The following is a 23,343-nucleotide window of genomic DNA, read 5'->3' on the forward strand; positions in this document are numbered from 1 at the left end:
TGTCTTTCACACAGCTACTGTTTTCTCATAAGGAGAATACCTAGCTATGACTTTCCAGAAGCTAAGTCTTTCCAGAAGCATATTGCTAATGAGACAACAGCAGAAAGCCTAGAACTATGCCCTCCAACAAGTCACTTCAACAGAAAGGTTAGCAATGGAAGGCATATTTGGCAAATGATTACATAATGTGAAAAAAGCGGTCACGTTCTTTTCCCAAAATCTACCTAATTCTCATCCCAGCTGATCTCTGGACCCTGCCCCTCAAGACCAGTGTCCCAGAGGGTGGGCAGAGCTCTGGCACCTCCAGAGACCAGGACCCGTTTGCCGACCACATTCCTTTCCTCCATTTGAAAAGCAGAGTCAAATTTCATAGATGGCTGGATTGCAGTTTCATCACTGAAAAAGTCTGACTACCTAAAAACGCATCAGGTTTTCATTTCAAACTAAAGCTGGTAAACTGGTAAAGCTCCAGTGGGCATGTGCTTCCTTCTTTTATTAAGCTTCCAGAACTGCTTCTCTGATGGGGTCACCTTGGAGGCAAGTACTAAAAGGCCCAAACTTATGACCTTGTAAAAAATACCCCCTAAGAGTATTTTCCTTTCTGCTTCAGCAGAAAGGTTGGTTCTCACCTGACAGTTTAAAACTTTACAGACAGTAAAGCTGTGAAGGAGACTCTCCAACCTCACATTCACTGGGACTGGGAAAATCTATCAAGTAATTGTACTGGCTGTCTCCGACAGAGCCAATGTGTTTTCTCCTCTCTTTAGAGGAAGGGACAGGAGTCCAGGAGACCTTCATGTGGCTTTAAAGAATGCCATTATTAGGTAAAGGACCAAAACCTCTCTCTTGGAAAGGAATATATATAGTGAAAGCTGTTGCCTAATTTTTAAAATGAACAAATCATGAAGATGAAGAACAGCATTTTAAAAATGAGACTGTCATCATTTTAATGAGCCATGAGAATTCCACCTTCCTATATAAATATATTCTTGGTTACGTGGGCAGTGGGTCATCTCTATTTTTACCAAGTTTTCTCCTCATTTAAAACAAGAAGTACAAACTATTAAGTGTAAAATAAGCTACAAGGAGGGATTCCCTGGTGGTCCAGTGGTTAAGAATCCACCTTGCAATGCAGGGGACACGGGTTCAATCCCTGGTTGGGGAACTAAGTTTCCATATGCTGCAGGGCAACAGAGCCTGTGTGTTACACCTACTGAGCTGGAGCACTCTGGAACCCATGCGCCACAACTACAGAGCCTGAGCAACCAGAGGCCATGACACAGCTGGAGGGCCCACATGCCACAGGGACAAAGCCTGCCACCACTGAGACCCGACGCAGCCAAATAAATAAGTACGTGAAACAAGCTACAAGGATATATTGTACAACAGAGGGAATATAGCCACTATTAAAACAAAAGCTATAAATGGAGTATAACCTTTAAAAATTGTTAATCACTATACTGGACACCTGTAACTTATATACTATTGTACAGCAATGATACCTCAACTAAAAAATTAATAAAAGATGATATCTAAGAGGTAGGTAGATGAAAAACAGTGTACCCATTTTACAGACTCTGAGATCTGGAGGAAAATGTCAGCAAGGAAACAGCAGAATGGAAAATAGCCTACATGCCTCCTTCTTAGCAAGTGTCCTTTTCTGCTTCCTTCATATCCTTCTTGTCTGCAGACCTCCTCTGCCCACTGAAGAAAGTCCATCCTCAAGGGCTTTCCACCATCTGACGACACTCAATCTCCTCTGTCTCTCCATGAAGACAGTTCCCATGACACCTGCCGAGGGACTGCAGTCCCTACCCGGCTTCCCCCTCTGACGCCTGAGAGTTCAGCACCTCTCGTTTCCTGCCGTCCTGCCGCTTCACGTGCTGTTTCCCCCCAGAGGCTGCAAGGGGCCCTGATCAGGGAGCAGCTCTCCTCCACAGTGTCCACTCCCCACTGGGCACTCACTCAGGCTTGTGTTGGTCCCCACACTTTTCCTTTTGAAACTTGAAGCTGCCTGGGGACCAAGAGTGCTCTCCTCACATCAGAGGACAGGGTTTACTCATTTTTGTCATGAACCTGCCTCAATATATCCCCAGGGATGTGCTCTCACGCCGAAGGTTAATTCTTACTTTACTTCGGCATTTCTATTTTACTCAAAGGGAAACTTCAGTCCTTTCTAATCTCTGAAATGTGATTTTCTTTTTCTGTAAATTCTCTAACCTCCTCCAGTCCCATGTTTTTTTTTTTTTGCCTCAGTAGTATGATTTTAAATGGAAGTTTCAAATGTTTTGAAATGGAAGTTGGAGAATAAATAGGATTCACCTGCAGAAATGAGCTGGCTGTCTGGCCCAGGAGTTGGTAAGCTCCATCACAACTCAACACTGGCACTGCAGCAGAAAGGGAGCCCAGACAATATGGACACACTGGGGCATGACTGTGCTCCAGTCAAACTTCACTGAAGGGGGCTGTGAGCTGGATCTGGTACATGGCTATGGACAAGCCTTCCCTCAACTAACAAAAATATCTGCAATTCTCTAGTCAAATTAAATCTGACTTCCTGAGCCATCCTGGAAATAAAGCAAAAAGGTGGGTGATTAAAAAGGAATCCCAGCCTGAGAAAAGATGACAAGCATTAAAAAAAACAAATTATGTCTGAACAAAAATGTACTTCGATTTTCTACCAAAACTACTGGAAATGAGAAACAAGCAGGATGAAAAAACAGCCAGAGCCTCTCACCTATGGCCCCTACTTCCAATCAGCCTGGCCTTTCCCAAGAGCCAGAGGCCTTGCCTCTGCGGTCTGCCAGTCAACAGAAGATTCCTCCTGTGACCCTTTAACTCCTCAGGGCATGGGGCAGAGCTCTGCGCAGAGGTTTTTCTCGGGCACGTTCAGGACTGGGTGGGCGAGCTCCTCTCCATCCAGCACAGTGATGGGCTTGTTCAGACTCAGCACTGTGGGCCAAGAGCCCCAACCCGCCTGGACAATGGGAACATTCAACAATTCATGAGCTGGAGGCTCAGCTCATTTGTCTTTGACATAACTCCATTTTTTTCCATAAGGAGAATACTTAGCTATGACTTTAAGTCTTTCTATAAGCATATTGTTAGCGAGGTGGCTCCAGAAAGTCTGAACTCGTGCCTTGTTCAACCAAAAGAGTTGAAATTCGCTCCTGGGCAGTGAGTGACTTAATTTGAGAAGACTGTTCACATTTTTATTCCCCACAGTTCAATCTAATTTCAGATAACAATTCCTACTGGTTGCTGGACCCTGTCCCTTCAATTTCTTGCCCTCCCATTTCTACTGGTGACTGTGTTCCTGAACTCGATCTGCTCCTGCATTCTTGTCCCTGCCCTCATCAGATTATTCTGGTCTTGCTCCAATGGCTATCCTGTGTGCACAGGGCCTGTGGCTGGCCAGGACACCCCCACTGCTGGCTGCAGTCAATTCTTGCCCTTTCTAGGTGCCCCCACTGCTGGCTGCAGTCAATTCTTGCCCTTCCTAGGTGCCTTGTCAGTTATGAACTTTCTTCATGGGGTGTCAAAAGCATTTGGGTCTCCACAGTTTCTTATGTAACAGGCTGACCTTTCCTCTGCGTAAAACAAACAAAAGAAGTTGGCGAACATCAGTGCCATGGATTTCTCTCCTTGCAAAATTTCTAAAACATGATCTCACTTTTGACCTAAACAAGCTGATACTGTGCTTATAAGCCACAATTTCTCTGGCAGATTTAGAGGTGAAGGTTTAAAGATAAAAGGGTAAGGGGTAAAGTTCTGAGTGTTAAGTGAACAATTCTCTGATTGACTCTGACTCTGGGAAACAGGCTTTTCATGCTAACAAAGCTTAGATGGAGCAAAAGGTCAGAAAGCTTTGGCAGTCAAAAGCTATTTTGCCAATGACACATGCTGACAGAATCAGGCTATAAGCATGATAGAACCATTATCTGGAGAAAATCAAGCCCCTGGGGCAGTATAAGATTGAGAAATTTAACAAAATAGTGGTGAGAGTCCTGAAGAAACCAGATTTTAAGTAGGATTTTACTTGCAAGGGACTTCCTAGAGCAAGTGGTCCACTGAACGCCATGGACCTTCTAAAGGAAGTGAGAAAATCAGGTCCCATTAAGAACCAACGTCGGGGACTGAAGAATGATGTATATCTACATCAGTTCAGTTCAGTTCAGTCGCTCAGTCGTGTCCGATTCTTTGCGACCCCATGAATCGCAGCACGCCAGGCCTCCCTGTCCATCACCAACTCCCGGAGTTCACTCAGATTCATGTCCATCAAGTCAGTGATGCCATCCAGCCATTTCATCCTCTGTCATCCCCTTCTCCTCCTGCCTCCAATCCCTCCCAGCATCAAAATCTTTTCCAATGAGTCAACTCTTCTACATAGCCCTCGTCATCTCCTCTGTGGAGCAAACAGTCATCTCATCTAAGATGCTGGCGCAGACCCTTCTGGCTATACAGCAAATGAAAGAAACAAATCACAGGCCATTGGTTCCGGCCATGTCTACTGCTTGAGTCTTTGGACTGTTAAGGAGCATATGAGCTGACTCTGAAACAACATGGAGTTTCTAGATTTGTGACTTTCAACAGAAGATTCTGAATGAACTGCTAACCTGAAAATCTATATTATTTCTCACTACAGTTCAGTCTAAAAAAGAGATTTAAAAAAAAAATGTAGTGTCCAACAGGGACCCAGAATTTCATACGTATAATGAAGAAAATATATCAAAGAGCAAATACGAAAGTACAGAAGATATTTATCCATAGTTATAAACTTAAAACATAAGGAAGAAAACCCAAGTAGGAAAGTAAGACGAGGAAAACAGTATAGGAACAGTCTACTAAAATCTTCTCCAAGAATGCTTTTAGTTTAAGATCTGAAAAACAACCTGGCAGGTAAAACATTGCAACAGCATAAAAATTAAGCAATCCTTCTGATTCACATGACTGTAGCAATATCTGGTTCTTAAGAAAACATTAAGCTTTCCCTCAAAGTCCTAGTCACAAGCCTAAGGGAGAATGTGGGTTTTCGTCACATTTAACACATGTGGTGGTCCTGTCACCTGCTCCTTTGTTGCACACAAGGGTTCTAGGACGTTGCCCTCCGAGTTCCCACTGGTGGGGAGTGACAGTCGAGGGCTGTAACTGTCAGCACCATCTGTTTGTTTCACTGGGGTCAAACCATCTTACCAGAACATTTAGCTCTGCTTGTGCCAACAAGGAAGGTTACCCCAAAATACTATTTGGGGGGAATCAGTGTGTAGGACTTGACGCTGAGTATGAGCTCATTTTGCTTAAAAGCATTTTAAAAAGCCATTCTGATTACTCAGTCATAAAACAGAATGAAATAATGCCATATGCAGCAACATGGACAGACCCAGAGATGATCATACCAAGTCAGAGAAAGGCAAAGGCTCTATGAATCACTTACGTGTGGAATCTAAAAAATAGTACAAATGAATGTATTTACTGAACAGAAAAAGACCTGCAGACACAGAAAAGAAGCTTATGGTTATGAAAGGGAAAGGTGGCTGGGGAAGGGATAAATTACGAGGTTGGGATTAACACATACGCACCACTATATGTGAAACAGAAAAACGACAAAGACCTATGTACAGCACAGAACTATATTCGGTATCTTGTAATAACATCTAAGGGAGAAGAATCTGGGAAATACATGTATATAACTGACTCACTATGATGTACATCTGAAATATTGTCAATCAACTATGTGTTCATGGCTCTGTGTCCGACTCTTTGCAACCCCATGGTTGTGAAAGTGAGCTACATCAAGCAACTACCAGGCTCCTCTGTCCAAGGGATTCTCTAGGCAAGTATACTGGAGTAGGTTGCCATGCCCTGCTCCAGGGGATGCTCCCGACCCAGGGATGGAACCTGGGTCTCCTGCATTGCAGGCAGACGCTTTATCGTCTGAGTCACCAAGGAAATCAACTATGCTTCAATTTAAAAAAAAAGTAAAAACTAAAGCCATTCTGTGTGTCTGGGGTGTGTATGTATGCTTGTCTGTGCTGAGGCAGACAAACCTCTGCCCTGGGGAGCAAAGCCAGCCGTCAGCAGGTCCGCTTTTACCACCTCCATGTCTCCAGGGCTAGACAGGCTCCGGGGTTTGTGGTTGTCAGACAATGAGCTTGCACTTCTTTTGTAATCCAGCCTAGTTCTTATAGACAAGTTCATTTGTGCAGTACCGGACAGAAAGCTCCCACAAACACCTGGCCCATCTGTGCGCGAGTCCGGCGCCCACGCTCACCTCGGCACTCCACGCTGGGGTCCCCCCAGAAGAGCTCCTGGCACTCGCTGCAGGTGCGGCCTCCGAAGCCAGGCATGCAGTGGCACTGCCCTGTGAACTGAGGCCAAAGACAGATCAGCTGTCAGATCAGCTGCAAGGCCGGGAGACCTAACGGCCTGCCTGAGAAGACCTTGCACCCGACCTGACCGAGAACAGGGAACCTCACCCCGATCGCGGGTGCTAAGGGCCCCAGGCTGGCATCTCCTAACCGCTCCTCTGTAAGTGGGGCTGGGAAGGCCCAGAGCATGTTCCCTTTTGTGGACATGTTTCCTCACTCGTATCCTCATACGTCACTCACAAGCCTGGACCACTTGTGGCTGTGTGTGACACACCGTTCTGTGTGTGTCAGGGAATAGGAGAACTTTCTACAATGTTGGCTATTGTGATGTGGCCCATTTCAGGCTGTGTGGCTAAGAAAAAAAAGTCTGATTCAGCAGCCAGGTATTGGAAAAAATGCACCCCCCTCCCGGCCCCCCAGTCCGTTTGAAAGTGAGCTGCCCGGCCCCTGCTCCCGCTGCTGGGGTCCTAGGCTGCTGTGCCCCAGTGGTATCCAGTGGGGACTCTATGCACATTACTTTACGTTGTCCCAGCCCACGGGGGCAAGTGAGGGCAGATATCCAGTCTGTGCTGTGTGGGCCAAGCTGTGTGTCCTGGTGCAAGGCTGTGACCACAAGGAGGGGTGCCTTTCTCTAACTGGGGCCCAGCCACCGAAGAGCTGTCATGTGGACCCAAAGTCCTCTTTCCTTATGCTATGATGGCTGCCCTGGGCGACAGTGCCTCACCTCATTACAGGACGGCCCGAAGGAATGAGCAGCATCGCAGCTGCACGGGTCGCACCCCGTCCCACTGGCCAGTTGCCAGGTGTTGGGCGCACAGCGGTCACAGTTCTGGCCGATCACGTTCGGGAGGCAGAGGCACTGCCCGGTGGTTTTGTCGCACTGGCAATCAGAACCGTTACAGTGCTCTTGCACCGTGCCCAGGTAATTGCAGACACACTCTGAAAAAGAACAACCTGGTCAGATGCACTTACAAAGGCCCACTCAGAAAATACACAGATAGTGCGGAAGTCAGCTACATCAAACAACGACCATTTCTCTCTCTAGATTTCAACCTGGGAATGCAAACAAGAAGAGAAAGGAATGGAGGGGATTAAAAAAAAAATTCTAAACCTGTGGTTCTTCATCTTATGATGTTCCACACAGCTCTGACATTTCCCAGGCAGACATGCAAAATGGCTGGCATGTATTTTCAAAAATACTTGATTTAATAAGTGGCTGGTGAATCATTGTAAGATTGAGGATTTTACTGGAAATAAAAACCAGGCTGTGGGAGCAGAGATACCTAATGATTTCAAACTCTTGGCAGGAAACAGCAGTCACAGCTGTGTGAGCCATGGCAGGTACAGCCCTTTAAACTAGGAAGGCTTGAAGAAATCCAGCCCTGCTGCTCCTCAACATTCCGCACGTGTTTGTATCAACAAAGACAGGGCCTGGGGGCCGTGCAGGCACAGCAGGAAATGCTGACTGATCTCGCGATAAGAGAGAAATAACGAGTTCTGAAAGAGATACTTCAGGGATGTTACTTCTTTCTTTTCCTTAAGCTGGAAGGCTCTATCCATCACTGACAAAAGGGTAGACCAAAGTGTGTATTTAGGATGCAGTTATCAACAAGTCCATGGCAGAGCATAAACTCAATCCACTCTAGACCTATGCAGAGTGTGTCTGCGGCTTCCTCCCTCGGGCCTGGTGTGGAGGGCAGTGCAGGTCTGGGGCAGTGAGGAGCTCTGCGCCTGCTGTTGGGCCAGTCCAGAGGCTGCCCGGCCACCCTGGTCGGAGGCATGTGGCGCTGGCTGCTGGTGAGCACAAAGGCATATCCAGCCTCAGATAGCTGAGCTGCTTACTAAGAAAATCGACCTGCATATGTCAGACGTTTATGCAATGCAAGGATGCACTGTGCTTATTTTAACAAAACTGTTTTCAATTTTTAAAAAATCAGTTCACTCTGTCGATGGCATTTATCATGGGGACAGTGGCACAGCTTATGGTTCCTTCTCAGGTGCTGAGCCATAGCTCAACACTTCAGGGCCAAGAACGCGGCTGTTAAAAAAAAAATCATCCTTAACTTTCTCTTGTGCCTAATGAAATTTTCTCTTTCTGAAGAAGTGTTTTACCTGATGAGATAATGGGCTTCCCTGGTAGCTCAGTCAGTAAAGAATCTGCCTGCAGTGCAGGAGACAATGGGTTTGATCCCTAGGTCGGGAAGATCCCCTGGAGAAGGGAATGGCAAACCCATTCCAGTATTCTTGCCTGGAGAATTCCATAGACAGAGGAGCCTGGTGGGCTACAGTCCAAGGGGTCACAAAGAGTCAGACATGAATTGAACGACTAACACAGATGAGATAAATCCCCTAAGAATAAAATCCCCCAAGAAGGAGGTAGGGGAGGAGGAGCAGGAGGGTGGAAGTCATTCTAAGGATGGGGCAGAGGGCGTGTGCATCTTACTGCGGCAGTCCTGGCGGAGCGCGTCGCCATAGTATCCAAACCGGCAGAGCTGGCAGCGCTCCCCCTCCGTATGGTACAGGCACTTGAGGCACCTCCCGGTCTCCTTGTCGCAGGCTTCCGGGTCCGCTGTGTCGATGTTGTGGTGGCACTGGCAGGGCTGACATGTCCCCCCCACAGCTGAGGGATTGCCAAAGAAGCCTGAGGCACACTCGTCACATCTGGAGCCTGTTGTCCAATAAAACCAGCATGGGGCCTTTGGCTTGCTGACTGCAAGATCTGGTCCCCTGACATTCCTGCCAACCAGAGAGCCCACCCAGGTGGTGCCTGGATCCCCAGGGCGCTAGTTACGGGGCCAAGGCTGGCCACGCTTTCAGGGAACGGGCTGTCAGTCATGAAAGGCAGCAGGCTCTTTGCAGTGGTGGTGCTTCAGCCTTGGCTCTGCGGTCATGGTCGGGGAGGGACAGTTAGGAGAGTTCCGACCCATGGACTCAGCTCCTCATTACACAGGGATGGACAGATCAGGAGCGAAATAATGGTTTCACAGCAAAAAGCTTAGCTTGATGTTAAATCTTAACCCAAGGATTATATTCATTGAAAAACTCTGGTTCCTCTCTGAGCAACCTGAAAAATGGGGCCCTTTGTGACGACCAATTTCCCTTCTTAAGAGATTTCGAAGAGTAAACAAGTTCCTACTGTATAGCACAGGGAACTATATTCAATTGCCTGGGATAAACCACATGGAAAAGAACAGGAAAACGGATAAATATATGTATAACTGAGTCACTTTGTTGCACAGTGGAAATAAACAACATTGTAAATCAACTATACTTCAGTAAATTTTAAAAAATCCTAAAAAGTGCAAATTGGCTGAGCTGTGTATAAGCATAAGGAGTATCTGAAACAGTGGCATCAAGGATGAAATAAAGGGAGTCTGTATGTACAACTTGCTACACTCCATGAATGCTGGCCGATAATGTGAGTACAGCAAGTAATAATACTTCTAGCTTTGATCAATTCTGTTGTCTGGGACTCGTACATGGTATTCTTTTCTTCATTCTCCCCACTATTTGGCTACTTTAGTTTTTGAGACTCTCCTACTAGGCGTTGGATAAGGAAAGGAAGAAGTGAAATATAAATTAATCTTTCTGCTGGTTAGGAACAGAACTGGTTAAGAACATTGGACTTTACACGGACTTTAAATGAACTTGTTATTGTGCTCTGTATTATAACATTTTTATCAGAGACATGAGAATCAAGACTATCCCACATACCAAACAGGAAAAGCACATCTTTTACATTTCAGATTCCCTTCACTTTTAAATAAAGATTTTTTTAAAAACAAGCAATTAAATTGGCTCACTCTTCAGCTTTTCTTCTTTCTTAACCACTAACCTCATGAAGACACATCTTTTCCTCTGAAAGTCTGCACCTCACTTACCAATGTATCCAGGATTACAGACACAGGCAAGCTGTAAGGAAACAGGGTCTTGATAGCAGCTACTGGCAAACTGGCGTCCGCTCTCGGGACCATCTGGGCAAGGACAAGGTCGGCAGTGGTCTCCTGACCCAATGATGGGGTCTCCGTAGTAACCAGCCAAGCACCTGTATCAGTTCCAGGAGAGAGAAGCTCATGAAGTGCAGTGATAAGACATAGGTTACAAGAAAAAGTCTAAGAAACCATGTTCTCTGTTTAGGAACATCATTCCTGATTCCTCATGTTTCCACATGAAGGACTTTTCAGTAGAGCAGTGGCTTAAACACTACTTTCAATTAGAATTCCCTGGAAGGCTTTTAAACACAGATTGCTGGGTTCCCTCTCCTGATTTAGGAGGTGATGCTGCTGCCACTGGTCTGGGGATCCCACAGCAGGACCACTGCATTAGAGTTACACCCCTGGCCTCACCTGGACTCTCATTCACTCCTCCCTAAAGAGGCATCTCTCCCCAAGTGCATGCTATCATCCTAACAGCTGCCTGTCCTGGGCATTCTGGTCAGTTCCTTCTGTGCATTAAGGTGTTTGGGAGAAAGAGAGCTTGTGGTTGTCGGTCTCTGCCCATGCCTGGGCGGGGTGATGTGTCAGTAAGCCCATGGTGGCTTGTTCTACAATCCAGCCTTTACCAGTAAAGGTAGAGAAGGATGCTCTCCAGACGCATGCCCCTTGTGTCTGTCTCTCAGGGATGAGACATGGTATTTATCAGTTCCCAGACCCAACAGGTCCCACCTCCCTGCCTTACAGATAAGGCAGCCATGGAGCTGAAATGATTTGCAAAGCTCAAACAAATAGTAATAAGCCACAATTTGGATTCAGCCTCCCAACTTTCAGCAAGGAATTCTTTTAGTATGCCAAGGTGCTTTTCAACATGACTGATAATTAAGTTACGTTTTAAAATTCCTATAGCATAAGAGCTTGAAGGAAGTTTGGATATCAACTAACCCAACTTAGTTATCCTACTATCTTGAAGTTGGATACTCAGAGAGGTGAGCTAAATCACCCAAGATAGAGCAGGTCAGGAGCAGAACTGGGCCTGGAACTTCTAATTCAGTTTGTTTTTCTTTTTTCTCCTTTTGAGGCAGAGGATTATTTTAAATGGGGAGTGGGGAAGGATGAAGAAATAGAAGGGGAGAGTTGTTCAGAGGGCATTAACCTTCTATTTAATTAGACACAGACACAATACAAGAACATATGTCCCAATTACATGCTGGAAAATCAACAGGAATGAAGCAATTCTGTGCCAACAGTTTGAGAAAATTTCCTGTAAGGCTTTTCTAGGCGCAATACGTCCAAACACATCATGATAGAAACTGAGTGTTCACTTCCTGCCTCCTCCTTCTCTAACCCCCTTGGCAGTAATCTGAGTCCAGAGCTTCTTAAAATCACAGGACTGGAGTTGATCATCTCGAGAAGATGAAGAGAATGGGAAAGCAGCTCAAACTAAATAGCGGCATCTGAAATACTTCAGTGAAATTCTGTCATCAAACTAGGGCTGAAAACCCTTCCTCCTCCTACACCCTTTTGAGTTCTCCTGCAAGCATCCAGAACGCTTTAGAAATATGATTTCACATCGGCCTTGTGGACAGCCACCTCTGCTGACCAGTGTTCCCCACCTTCTTCACCCTTTTCATCTGATTTTCTCATCTGTCTGTCTTGAATTTATTCTCCATGTCCACTGAAACAATGGTAATGAAAAATCAAATGCAGAGAACAAAAAATGATACCATTACATTAATCTGTTCCTTTCAATCTTGTCTAACTGCCTCCTATCTTTCTACAGCATAATCTTGTGGTTGGAAACACTTGACTTTTACTCTAAGCAGTAGTCACGGAACTCTCCAAATTCTTGAATAGCATCCAGCATACAACCAAGAGCCATGTATTTGCTGCCTTGCACATCCTCATGCTGTAATCACATATTCAATTTTCACTAAAAACTTCTTTCATCTGATGAGCAACTTTTGCACTAACTGAAGCATTTGCTGAATATTTTTCTAAAAACAAAAGTCCCATAGAGTGTGGATATCAGCAGAGGTTTATTGACTTGAAAGGTGGAGACTAGTATTCCCAACAGCAGATTCTAAGAGCATGTCTGCCTTTTTTAATTAGTAATGAATGATGTAAGTCAGGATGTAATTTTTTCATAGACTGTTTCTTACCTACTGAGCTGGGCTGTAACGTGATTAGAGGCATATTCTGTGTCCCATTCTTCCTGTCCCTGGTGCACCGCACTACATCCATAATAATTGTTCAATTAACATCTGCTAACTGGGGAACACATCTACTTGTGCACATTTCACATGGGCTCCTGGAAACGCTAGCTGCATTAAACGTTGTGATCAACAAAGCCGTTAAAGTGGCTAATCCCCGTTTGGATTTGGTTTCTCCTTTGACCCAAATTAGGAATTAACATTTCACAACTCTCACCCTAGGCCAGAATTGGCCAAGCCAAAGAGATGATTGCTGTATAGCCTGGAAGGACTTTTCAAGAGGGCAGATTCCTGCCAGTTTTGTTCTCTGTTGTATCTCCCCCTGCCCTCAAACAATGCCTGGCACACAGAAAGTGTAAACTGAATCTGTGCTAGATAAATGAATGAGTTCCTAGAAAATACCAAGGGGATTAGGAATGAATGAGCAACCTGGAGCCTAGTAGAGATTCGTTCTGTGGTTTGTCTAAGATGCTGTTTGCTCAGTCAAAAACAACCTTGTTCTTTCCTTTCAAGAGGCGGCACATACCTCTCACAGTTGTGCCCTGTGGTGTAGTCCTGGCAGCTCAAGCACTCCCCTGTCTCTGAGTCGCAGTCATCGGCGTGGCCGTTGCACTGGCAGGGCTGGCAACTTGGAAAGCCCCAGAACCCGGGTAAGCACCGGTCACATTGCCTCGTGTACACCCCCTGGAAGCAGTGGCACTGGCCAGTGATGGGGTCGCAGAAAGCATTGACAGATCCTTGCAGATGGCAGTCACAAGCTGAAGAAATAGGCAACCAAGGGGCCACGTTGAGAAACTGGTTAAATGCAAATACATCTCTTACACAGGCTGGCCCCCTCCTTTCGGCATAGAATGCTCATGGGCCTCTGTGATCTCTTACACAGGCTGGCCCCCTCCTCTCGGTGTAGAACGCTCATGGGCCTCTGTGATCTCTTACACAGGCTGGCCCCCTCCTCTCGGTGTAGAATGCTCATGGGCCTCTGTGATCTCTTACACAGGCTGGCCCCCTCCTCTCGGTGTAGAACGCTCATGGGCCTCAGTGATCAATTTCCAGAGTGCAGCACGCCTTCTGAAGCTGCATGACTTATGATGTGAATGAGTATGTTACAGTTCTTCTGATCAACTTACGTTTGCATCCGCTGGGCCCAAAGCCAAAGGTGCCAGGAGCACATCTGTCGCACGCTCTCCCCGCCACGCTCGCCCGGCACTGACACTGGCCTCCGTTGGGGTCGCAGACGGAACTTAAGGAGCCCTGAGGGTCGCACTTACAAGCTGCAGAGAAGACAGGCAAGAGCCCGTGGCCCAGGGCAGCCACGCCTGCCACGGCGACAAGCCCAGCACATCCCACCCGGCTCTGGCCCGTCCTTTTGCTCGGATTCTTCCCTGACCCCTCGTGGGTATCTCGGCTCATTCAGAATTCCCATTTAAAGCATTTATCTTCCCTCAGAGGGGTGTGAGGGAAGCAGCAGGAGCAAGCTGACAGATAAAAGAAGTTTTTCTAGGAAGGAGGTCACTAATGTTTTCCCTCTTTGCCTTCAAAGCTCAAATATCATAGGATCATCAACAAAAGGCCAGTGACCTTTCGAGAGCAAAACATCAATTTCAGTTATGGGATGCTCCTCTGATTTCATTCCAACTTCCTGCCCTGCATATGGCAAGTCTCAGGGACCTTTCCCTCGTCTCCTATTTTTTGTGTATTTCTTGATGACTGAGTCCACTGTCAAGAGGTGCTTTATCACTAACACAGTCTTAAAAAAACAAACATAAACTGCAGTTGAGACACTATTTCCTTTGTGCTGTATGCCTAACACAGAACTATCGGACACGCCTGCCAATGTATCTCACGATGCCAAGTGTGCTTGGAACTTTTGAGAAAGAAGGGGCAGAGGCAGCAGCAGTGATACCTACCCAGGCCTGTCTGGTGCAACAGGGCAGAAATGCTAAAGATGATGTTTCTGCAAACATCAGTCATCGGCGTCTTCACAACGCTCCTGCTGTTCTCTAGACATCGGTATCTCTGAAAGGTTTCCCAGGCGCTGTTGGTGATCACCCCATCTCCTGAGCCTCCCACAGTGAAGATGTCCAGTGACTTACAGAATGGCATGAGAACAAGCTAGGAAGAAACCAGAACACACTGTTCTTAGGTGGCTGTCTGGGGTCACCAATTAACGCAAATCAACACAAAAAAAAACCCCCAAGTGCTTCTTTGACTCTTGAAAAGAAAAGGAAATAAAAAACCCAGACTCATGGCATCAAGTGGAAATCTTCTCATTCTTAAAACATTCTTGCCAGAAAAAGTATAGATACCCCTTACATAGTTTGATGGGTTTTGAAATGTCATTGTTCAGACACTTCCTATTTTCAGGAAGGATCACCTTGAGTAGAGTCTTCCAGAGGGTGGAGTTACAAGCAAAGTAACCTTGGAGGCAGGAAAAACTCTGCCTCACCTCTCAGCATGATCCTCCACAAAGCCCCCTAGGAAGCAGATGCACAGTGTCTGCCCAGTCCTCCCTGCTTGCATCGGAAATGACCTCCACTTACGGAATCAATCAGGGTGTAGGGGCTGTCCACACCGCTGTCCGAGGAGGTGTACTGCGGCAGTTCTAACCGCACTGTGTAGTTCACACCTTTCTCGAAGCACACGGGGCGGGGGAGGACCACGTACCTGCCCCAAAACAGAAAAGAAAAATAACAACCAAAGGTCAACCTTTAAGCATGCAATCTATTAACGCTCCCCGTAGATCCCAAAGGAAGGAATAGTCTGTGTCTGGTTTTGGCTCTGAAATGGTTACTGTACAACTCACAAAGTGAGACACCAGCAAAATAATTAATTTGCATTTGGTTCTACTGAGCTGCAAACCGCTGCCACACTGACCTAGAGCCAGGTGACAGGGACACCACCTGGTTGTCATCATCGGGAACAGTGTTTCCACACCGGCTGCTGGCTGGAATCTTGCCGGGCCGCTGCACCGTGATGACAGCTTTCTCCCAGTGGTCGGGGAGCTAGAGTAAGAAGCAGAGGATCAGAAGGATGACTCGCTGGCCTGCTGCTGCCTGTTTGGAAGTCTCCAGCCACCTTTTGCCAAGTTTAAATGGGAAACACTCGCTTGCATTTCCCTTCCCTCTTACCATGCTCTTGGCTGTTACCCCAGTTTCAGCCCAAATCTCTTCTCACCTGGACACTGAAACAGCCTCCCACAGCTCTCCTTGCCTCTCCCAGCATCCCTTTCCATCCACCTTAAAACACACCTTATTATTATGATCTTTTATTAAGGTATAGTTGATTCACAATGTTGTGTTAGTTTCAGGGATACAACAGAGAGATTCAGTTATACATACACACATATCTATCTTTTCAGATTCTTTTCTGTTACAGGTTATTACAAGATATTGACTATAGTTCCCTGTGCTATATTGTTTCAGTGTTCCATATAGAGCAGTGTGCCTCTGTTAATCCAAAACTTCTAATTTATCCCTCCTCCCTTTCCCCTTTGGTAATCATAAATTTGTTTTCTCTGTGAGTCTATTTCTGTTGTGTAAATAAGTTCATTTGTGCCATATTTTAGATTCCCCATATAAATGGTATCATATGATTATCTATCTTTCTCTGACTTAAAAGCAAAAATTAAGAAGATTAAAATTTTAAAAAAACCCCAAACCCACAGCTTAGATAATGACAATCCCCTGCCCAAAACCCTTCAAAAGCTTCCTGTTCATATAGACTCCAGGTTCATTTACTGATCCCAGCATTTCTCCTAACAGCCTCTCCAACCACCCTTACTATGTGGAAGGACACTCCAACCACCCCTCTGCCTGCTGTTCATGTGTCAAAACTCTGTCTCCATCTTAAGACCTACAACTGACTCTTTAGGAAACGTCCTGGCAGCCCCTGGGCTGGTATGAACCTCGCATCTTGCAGCACTGCTTGTCTCTCTGCTCTTACACTTTCCACCTTTGAGGCCAGTTAGGGACACGTGTCCATCCCCGGGCAGGGCAGGCCATGAGGGCAAGAAGAGGACCCTGCACATTCTCATCACCACCTCCGTTCTAAGCAAGACTAAGTGCTTAACAAGAGATCACTAAATGTTTGTGAAACCGAATTTAAGAAAAATGTATATTTTTACTTTTGAGGAAGATAGAAAGTCAGGGAGTTTCCTCTATTCCAAGGCAGTCTGCACATTTCACAAAGACACAGTGTCCCTTAGAAGAAAAACTTTTACCAGTATCCCCCAATCCCCATTAGTCCAATGAGGGGTTACCTGTGGCTCATAGCGAATTAGGATGTCATACTCCATAGAATATGGTATGTTGTCGATGAAGAACTCCAAGTACGCCCCTTCAGGCACTCGGACAAAGCCCGCTCCAGTCCAGGAAGGAATCCGGTCCTGGATATACTGCCGTTCCACTATGCTGACCCCCTAAGGACGAGGGGACAGGAGTGATGCTTTACTTGAAATGGAATTTGATGCTAACAGTCAAAGAAATCTGAAGGCACCCAAAGGTCCAAACCTGTAGATATGAAACCTATATTTTTTGCAGCCACATTTTCCCAGTAGATTCTATAATTTTTTGGAATATAAACAGGTAATTGGTTTCTTTTTAGTTTTTAGATTGAGGTAGTCTTGAGACATTGGAGATGGGATTAAGGCTTAGGATATACCTTCTATGATACAACCAGGGGAATGAGCATGAAGGAAGGAAAGAGAACATCCCAAATGCTGTTATGAGCAAGCCTAGGAGTGACCAGGTGTGTTCTGCATTTCTGCAAGGCTAGCCCAGTATCTATGGGTGTATTTCTGTCATCCTCATTGGCATTTCTTTCAAGCTCCAGGTACAAATGAGGAAATGTGATACAGTCGTGAATGTTCACTACTGATTAGTGAATTCTGATGGTCAATGAGATTGAGAATGGATCAATGTGAGTTGCTTAACTCAAGGGTAACTTTGAGTGTGTTTACAGGATTACATATAATACCTGTGATTAGTCACCTCCAAAGATGAAGTCTGTCCTCACCTATAATGAACGTGTTGTGGCTTCACCATCTAGAGGTGAAAACCATGTTCCCCTGCCATTGAATCTGGTCTGGCCTTGTGACTTGTGACCAGCAAAATGTGAAAAAATGACCTTTTGGGTCTTCTTAGCCCTGACCTTAAGAGACCTGGCAGTTTCTGTTTCCTCCTTCTTGGAAGCCAGATGTCATGGAAGAAGTCTCACTACTCTTCATGCCATGAAAAAGCTCAAGACAGCTGTTTGGAGAACGGTGCTCAGCCAAGCTTCAGCTCTTTCTGCCACCCCAGCTGAAGCGCCAGACATGTATTTTAAGCCACTAACTTTCGGGATAGCTGCTATACAGCAATAGAAAACTGAAACAATATACTCTGAATGTTAACTATACTAGCTCAATAACTTTGGAGTGTCAGTAGAGAATAGAAAAAAAAAAAAAAAAAAACCAACTCCCTTAAAAATACCAATAGCCTTATTACTGCATGTTTTGAAGTCTTTCTGAGTGATGGATTTACCTAGTTTTAAATAGGACTATTCTCAAGAAGGCCTGGTCCTGATCCTTCCTTCATGCTCACTGGTAAGATGCTCCTTACCTAGTCTCTTTACAAAACGTGTATATCACATTACTGCCCCGCCCCTCACTCTGCTTTACCCACCTGGCAAACACACCCCTACTTACAGGCCCGAAGTTGGCTTCTTCTGCTTCATAGATGTAGTGATCCAAGGTGGTGAAGTAGTAGCCAGATTCCACTTCGCTGCACTGACGTCCGATCATGTGGGGTCGGCACAGGCACTGGCCCGACTCTGCAGAGCAACTGGCAAGGAAGCAGAGAGGGTCAGCAGTGCTCACCACATCCATCAGTGAATCCATTGGAAGCAGATCCATGTTTGCCATTAAACGGTAAATGGGGTGAAATACTCAGGAGGGTATTCTTACTCCATTCTGAAAGTAAGTACATGAAAAAAACATTGCCTACCAATTAATCCCAAACTCCTGAGCTTCCCTGTGGCTCAGATGGTAAAGAATCTGCCTACAATGCGGGAGACCTGGGTTTGATCCCCTGGAGGAGGGCATGGCAACCCACTCCAGTATTCTTGCCTGGAGAGTCCCCATGGACAGAGCTGCCTAGTAGGCTACAGTCCATAGGGTCACAAAGAGTCGTACACAATTGAGTAACCAAGCACAGCACCTGAGGTTGAAAGGTCTCAGTAACCTGGCCTGTCAGTTTCTCTCCACTGTGCTCTACCTTGCTCCATAGTGCCTTGGCGGTGTTTCTGTAGCTATCACATTTGTTCTTACATTGGCAAGAACATATGTCTTTGGCAAATACAACCCCTTTCCTGGGCCTGACATCTAAATACCCAGTTTTCAGAAGGACAGCTCCAACTCAGTGGTCCCAGAGGCTAATCACGGATCCAAGAGGGCAGCACCCAATCCCTGCCTTGGGAGAAGACACCACCCACCACTGCGTCAGCCATGCCAGAAATCAGAAGGTATCCTCTAGATTCCCTCTTTGTAGCCAGTCAAGGGCCAAATTCTATGACAGCTCCTCCTAGCATCTTGGGTGTCTCTCCCCACTTCCCACTGACTAGGCTATGCCTTTCTTCCCTCCCTCATTCATGGTAAAAGCAGTTAAAGTCTTCTAACTGGTATCCTTATTGCCAGTCTTCCAACTTTCAAGCAGAACTTCCACCTTCCCCAGAGCTGCCCAAATGACCTTTCTGAGATGCATTAACCATAACACTGCCAGGCACGATGGCCTTGGGGCAGTGCGCCAGGCCCCGCTGTCCCCTGCCCTTCTCTCCCTTTCTGGCTTCTCCTCACCTCTCCCACCTCACTGAGCGACTGAGTTTCTCCAGGGCGCTGGGGACGCATGACCCTGTCCCTTTGTTTCTCCTGTTCCTGCAGCCTGGAGTGTCCTGCTCCCTCATTTACCCAGCAAAGACCCACTCACTCTTCTCTCAAGATTCAGCTCACACATCATGTTTCCTATCACTCCCCATCCCATAGAAGGAACCACCTTCTCCTTCACGCCATCACCTCCTTGCAGGAGAAACCATATATTTGCCACTTCAACAACTAAGCTGGTGGTGAAGTAAGGGCTCATTACATTTGATGCACCATGTCTTCAAATTCTCCTGTTTTCAACCATCATCCTTTCCTGAAGGCTTTTTGGTTCCCTCCCTCTTCTGTTCTCAAATGGTGCATTCTGAGGCCTCAATTGTTTGTGCTTTGTACTAAGACATTTATTACTTTCTTTCTTGTTGTACAATTATTGATAGACCTACATAACCCCTGAGTTGACAGGAAATTCCTTGAAGGCCTGGACTGTGCCTGACTCACCTCAGTTATGCTGCCCGATCCCCCAGCTGGCCCAGTGCTCAGCACACAGACCCAGCCAAACACTGGTTCAAGAAATAAATGCATGAAAGATAGGTGTTCTGAATTTAAAAAAGAAAAATACTATTTAATGGAAACAGTGCTTTTATGTTATTGGTCATTATTTAGGTAATGAAGGCCTCAACTGTAACATACTCATTTGGTCTTCAGCCTATGTTTGTCTGCCTTTTCCCTGATAACAGGATTTTGTGTACAAGATAAAACTGAATTACACAGAAAGCAAACTTATGGTCACCAAAGGGGAAAGAGGAGGGGAACGGATAAATTAGGAGTCTGGGATTGACAGATACACATTCTGCTGCTGCTAAGTCACTTCAGTCGTGTCCGACTCTGTGTGACCCCATAGGCGGCAGCCCACCAGGCTCCGCCGTCCCTGGGATTCTCCAGGCAAGAACACTGGAGTGGGTTGCCATTTCCTTCTCCAATGCATGAAAGTGAAAAGTGAAAGTGGAGTCGCTCAGTCGTATCTGACTCTCTACTATATATAAAATAGGTAAACAAGAACCTATATCACAGGGAACTATATTCACTATCTTGTAATAGCCTATAATGGAAAAGAATCTGAAACAGAATATATATATATATATATGTATGGATCATTTTGCAGTACACTTAAAACATTGTAACTCAAATATACTTCAATTAAAAAAACAAAAGAAAAAAAAAAACAACCCTGAATTACATGTCTCCATCTTTACTTCATTAAAATCAAGATGCGATTTGGAATTGTTACTTTAAATCTATTCCCAGAGAGGAAGAAAGCTTGCTCCAGTTAGGATCTAACCCTCTTTCAACATAATCCAACCAACAACACCCATTTTCCAAAATTCAGGCATCAGACATGACATCATACGGACAAAAGAAAATCCCTTCCTTCCAGCAGATGTTTACTGAGGGAACAAATGTCTCAAACATGAACCACCCAAGAAGAAAACACACAAATCCTTCCTATGCTATCCACCACTAGAGAACAAGCTAATGAAGGTAAGGAAAGAGAGGTGGGCACCCTCCCGAAGTACTTTTATCTGCAGCACAATTCTAAAGAAGCAGCAGCTCCTGAGAACCTGACCTTGTGAAGGGAATTCCCCTCATGCCAGCCCCGCAACCACACGCCCGTGTCTGTACACTTGAACTCTTGTTGCCAGTAGGTGTGGCTCCCATTCAACACTTACTCCTTCGGTGCCTTACCTGCCCCCACGCAGGTGGCCCTCGCCTCCTCAGAGCTTTGCCCTGGTTGCACACCTTCAGTCATGCATGGGGCATTTCCATTAGTCCAGCTGTCACCTCTAATTCATATTGTCCCAAACTATTTGTCACCTCACTCAACCAACTTCAGCTCTGCTATTTCTATCAGCAGATTTAAAGTTCCTCTCTGTTGTTGAACAGACGTATGGTTACCGAGGGGAGGTTGGGTGGGGTAGGATGGATTGGGGATTTGCAGTAGTCGATGCAAACTGTTACATGAATGGGCTAACAACAAGGTCTTACTGTATAGAAAAGGGAACTAGATTCAATATCCCGTGATAAACCATAACGTAAAAGACTGTAGGTGTGTATAACAATCACTTTGCTATACAGCACAAATTAACACAATACTGTAAATCAACTATATTTCAATGAAAAAAAAATTCTGATGTAGGTGAGACATAATCTTCCCTTTCCTTTATCCTTACTACAACACATGTTATTTCAAGATGGTTCTCGACTCAGACATTTCCTCTTGTCAATGTGGCTACCCTAGTACCCTATGTCCTCGTTCCACACCTGTCACTCTGTTCACCTCCCAAGTTGACCTCTCCAGCTCCTCTCTCTCCCCTGCCCAGTCCATCATTTTACACAACCAAACCAGTCTTCCCAGAGCCCCACCTTCATCACTTCACAAAAGCCCACAACACAAAACGCCACCACTGTTTCTTCTTCTACCAAGTCATGGTGTCTCTACCTGGCTTCCAGCAGCCTCTATAACCTCTCCTCTGAAAACAACTGCTTTTCCTCCCGGTGCCCGTCCTTGGCTTTAGCCGAGTCACACTCCTCATACTCTTTAATAAATATTTACTGAGTAAATATTAGCCCTGGCAGCTGTGCTTCCTGGTGTTGATACTCTCCCCTTTCAGTTCATTGTCAGCTCTCTCTCTTTGGCTCACTGCGCAGCATGTGGGATTTAGCTCCCCGAACAGGGATCAAACCGGAGCTCCCTGCTATGGAAGCATGGAGTCTTAACCACTGGACCACCGGGAAAACCTGTCAATTCTCTTCTGAACCAATCCTTCCTTCCTTGTTAAGTCCATTATTTCCCTCAAAACACAATGGAGAAAGAAAAAGGGGAGAAAAATATTGTCCCTGTCCTAAAGAACTTCCATTCTAATTGGTGATATAAACAAAAAAGAGCAATTGACCAATATAGCAAAATAAAATGCAGGAAGTGCCCACCCAGAGCTAAGAGCAAAGACAGTGCTCATCTGAGTGAGGAGCTGAGGGGACACCAGGACAGAGCCGGCCCAGAGAAGACAGAAGGGGAGCCAAGAGGGGTAGTGGGGGAACGGGAGCAGACACGGTCAAGGGCAGACCGGGTCTCGACCACGCCACACTCATCCCATCTGTGCCTTCTCTGGAAGCTCAAATATCACCTCCTCCAGAGTGGAGACAAAGATTTATTATGTGTCTTGTTCTTTCTTGTGTTCAAGCAAAAATCATTTCCGATAGAAATATACCCTTGATAATTATACAAGTTCCCTTCACCAATTTATCTGCAACTAGATACAGATGCAATTCATTGGGCCAGTTAGGTAGAATAATGACATAAAACAGAATAAATCAGGGCCTGTGGCAGGCAGAACCATGGCTCGCAAAGATGTCCATGTCCTCCATGTCCTCACCCCTGGATTCTATGGCTATGTTACCTCATGCGGTGCAAAAGACTTTCCTGATGGGACCAAGCTTAAGGACCTTGAGATGGGAGATTACCCTGGGTTACCCAGGTGGGCCCAAGCGAATCACATGAATCCTTACAAGCAGAGAAGAAGGTCAGAGCTGTCCCACGAGGAGGATCTGACCCATCGTCACTGGTTGTGAAGGTGAAAGAAAGGGGTCATGAGTCAAGGAACGTGGGCAGCCTCAAGAAGGTGGGAATGGCCCTCAGCTGACAGCCAGCAGGGAAACGGAACTGCATCCTGCAACCAAGAGGAGCTGAACTCTGCCAACAGTGCAAGTGAGCAGGGAAGAGCCTCCCCAGAGCCTTCAGGTGGAAACGCAGACTGTAAGGGCATAAATGTATGGTGCTTTAGCCCACTAAGTGGTGGTGCTAATTTGTTACGGCACCAACAGAAACCTAATAAAGCCCTATTTTTTCCTCAAAAGATAAAGCCCAAGATTATTTGTCAAAAGGCAACCCTCCTACACTGTTGGTAGGAATGGAAATTGGTGCA

At 45.9% G+C, this 23,343-nt stretch overlaps 1 protein-coding gene across 3 annotated transcripts in view; it reads right to left on the reverse strand.

The window, feature by feature from the left end:
- LAMB1 (laminin subunit beta 1) overlaps positions 1-23,343 on the reverse strand; it is a 76,984-nt gene that overhangs the window by 19,713 nt on the left and 33,928 nt on the right. For all 3 annotated transcript variants that reach the window (XM_069587918.1, XM_069587917.1, XM_069587919.1), the window contains exons 14-24: positions 18,197-18,332; positions 16,772-16,930; positions 15,388-15,515; positions 15,054-15,177; positions 14,421-14,625; positions 13,641-13,784; positions 13,040-13,271; positions 10,250-10,413; positions 8,812-9,036; positions 7,093-7,307; positions 6,272-6,368 (exon numbers count right to left, since the gene is read on the reverse strand). In XM_069587918.1, coding sequence (XP_069444019.1) covers positions 6,272-6,368; positions 7,093-7,307; positions 8,812-9,036; positions 10,250-10,413; positions 13,040-13,271; positions 13,641-13,784; positions 14,421-14,625; positions 15,054-15,177; positions 15,388-15,515; positions 16,772-16,930; positions 18,197-18,332 — 1,829 coding nt within the window. The remainder of the gene's footprint in view (positions 1-6,271; positions 6,369-7,092; positions 7,308-8,811; positions 9,037-10,249; positions 10,414-13,039; positions 13,272-13,640; positions 13,785-14,420; positions 14,626-15,053; positions 15,178-15,387; positions 15,516-16,771; positions 16,931-18,196; positions 18,333-23,343) is intronic.

This window comes from Ovis canadensis, chromosome 4 (genome assembly GCF_042477335.2).
Source record: "Ovis canadensis isolate MfBH-ARS-UI-01 breed Bighorn chromosome 4, ARS-UI_OviCan_v2, whole genome shotgun sequence".
Classification (NCBI taxonomy): Eukaryota; Metazoa; Chordata; class Mammalia; order Artiodactyla; family Bovidae; genus Ovis; species Ovis canadensis.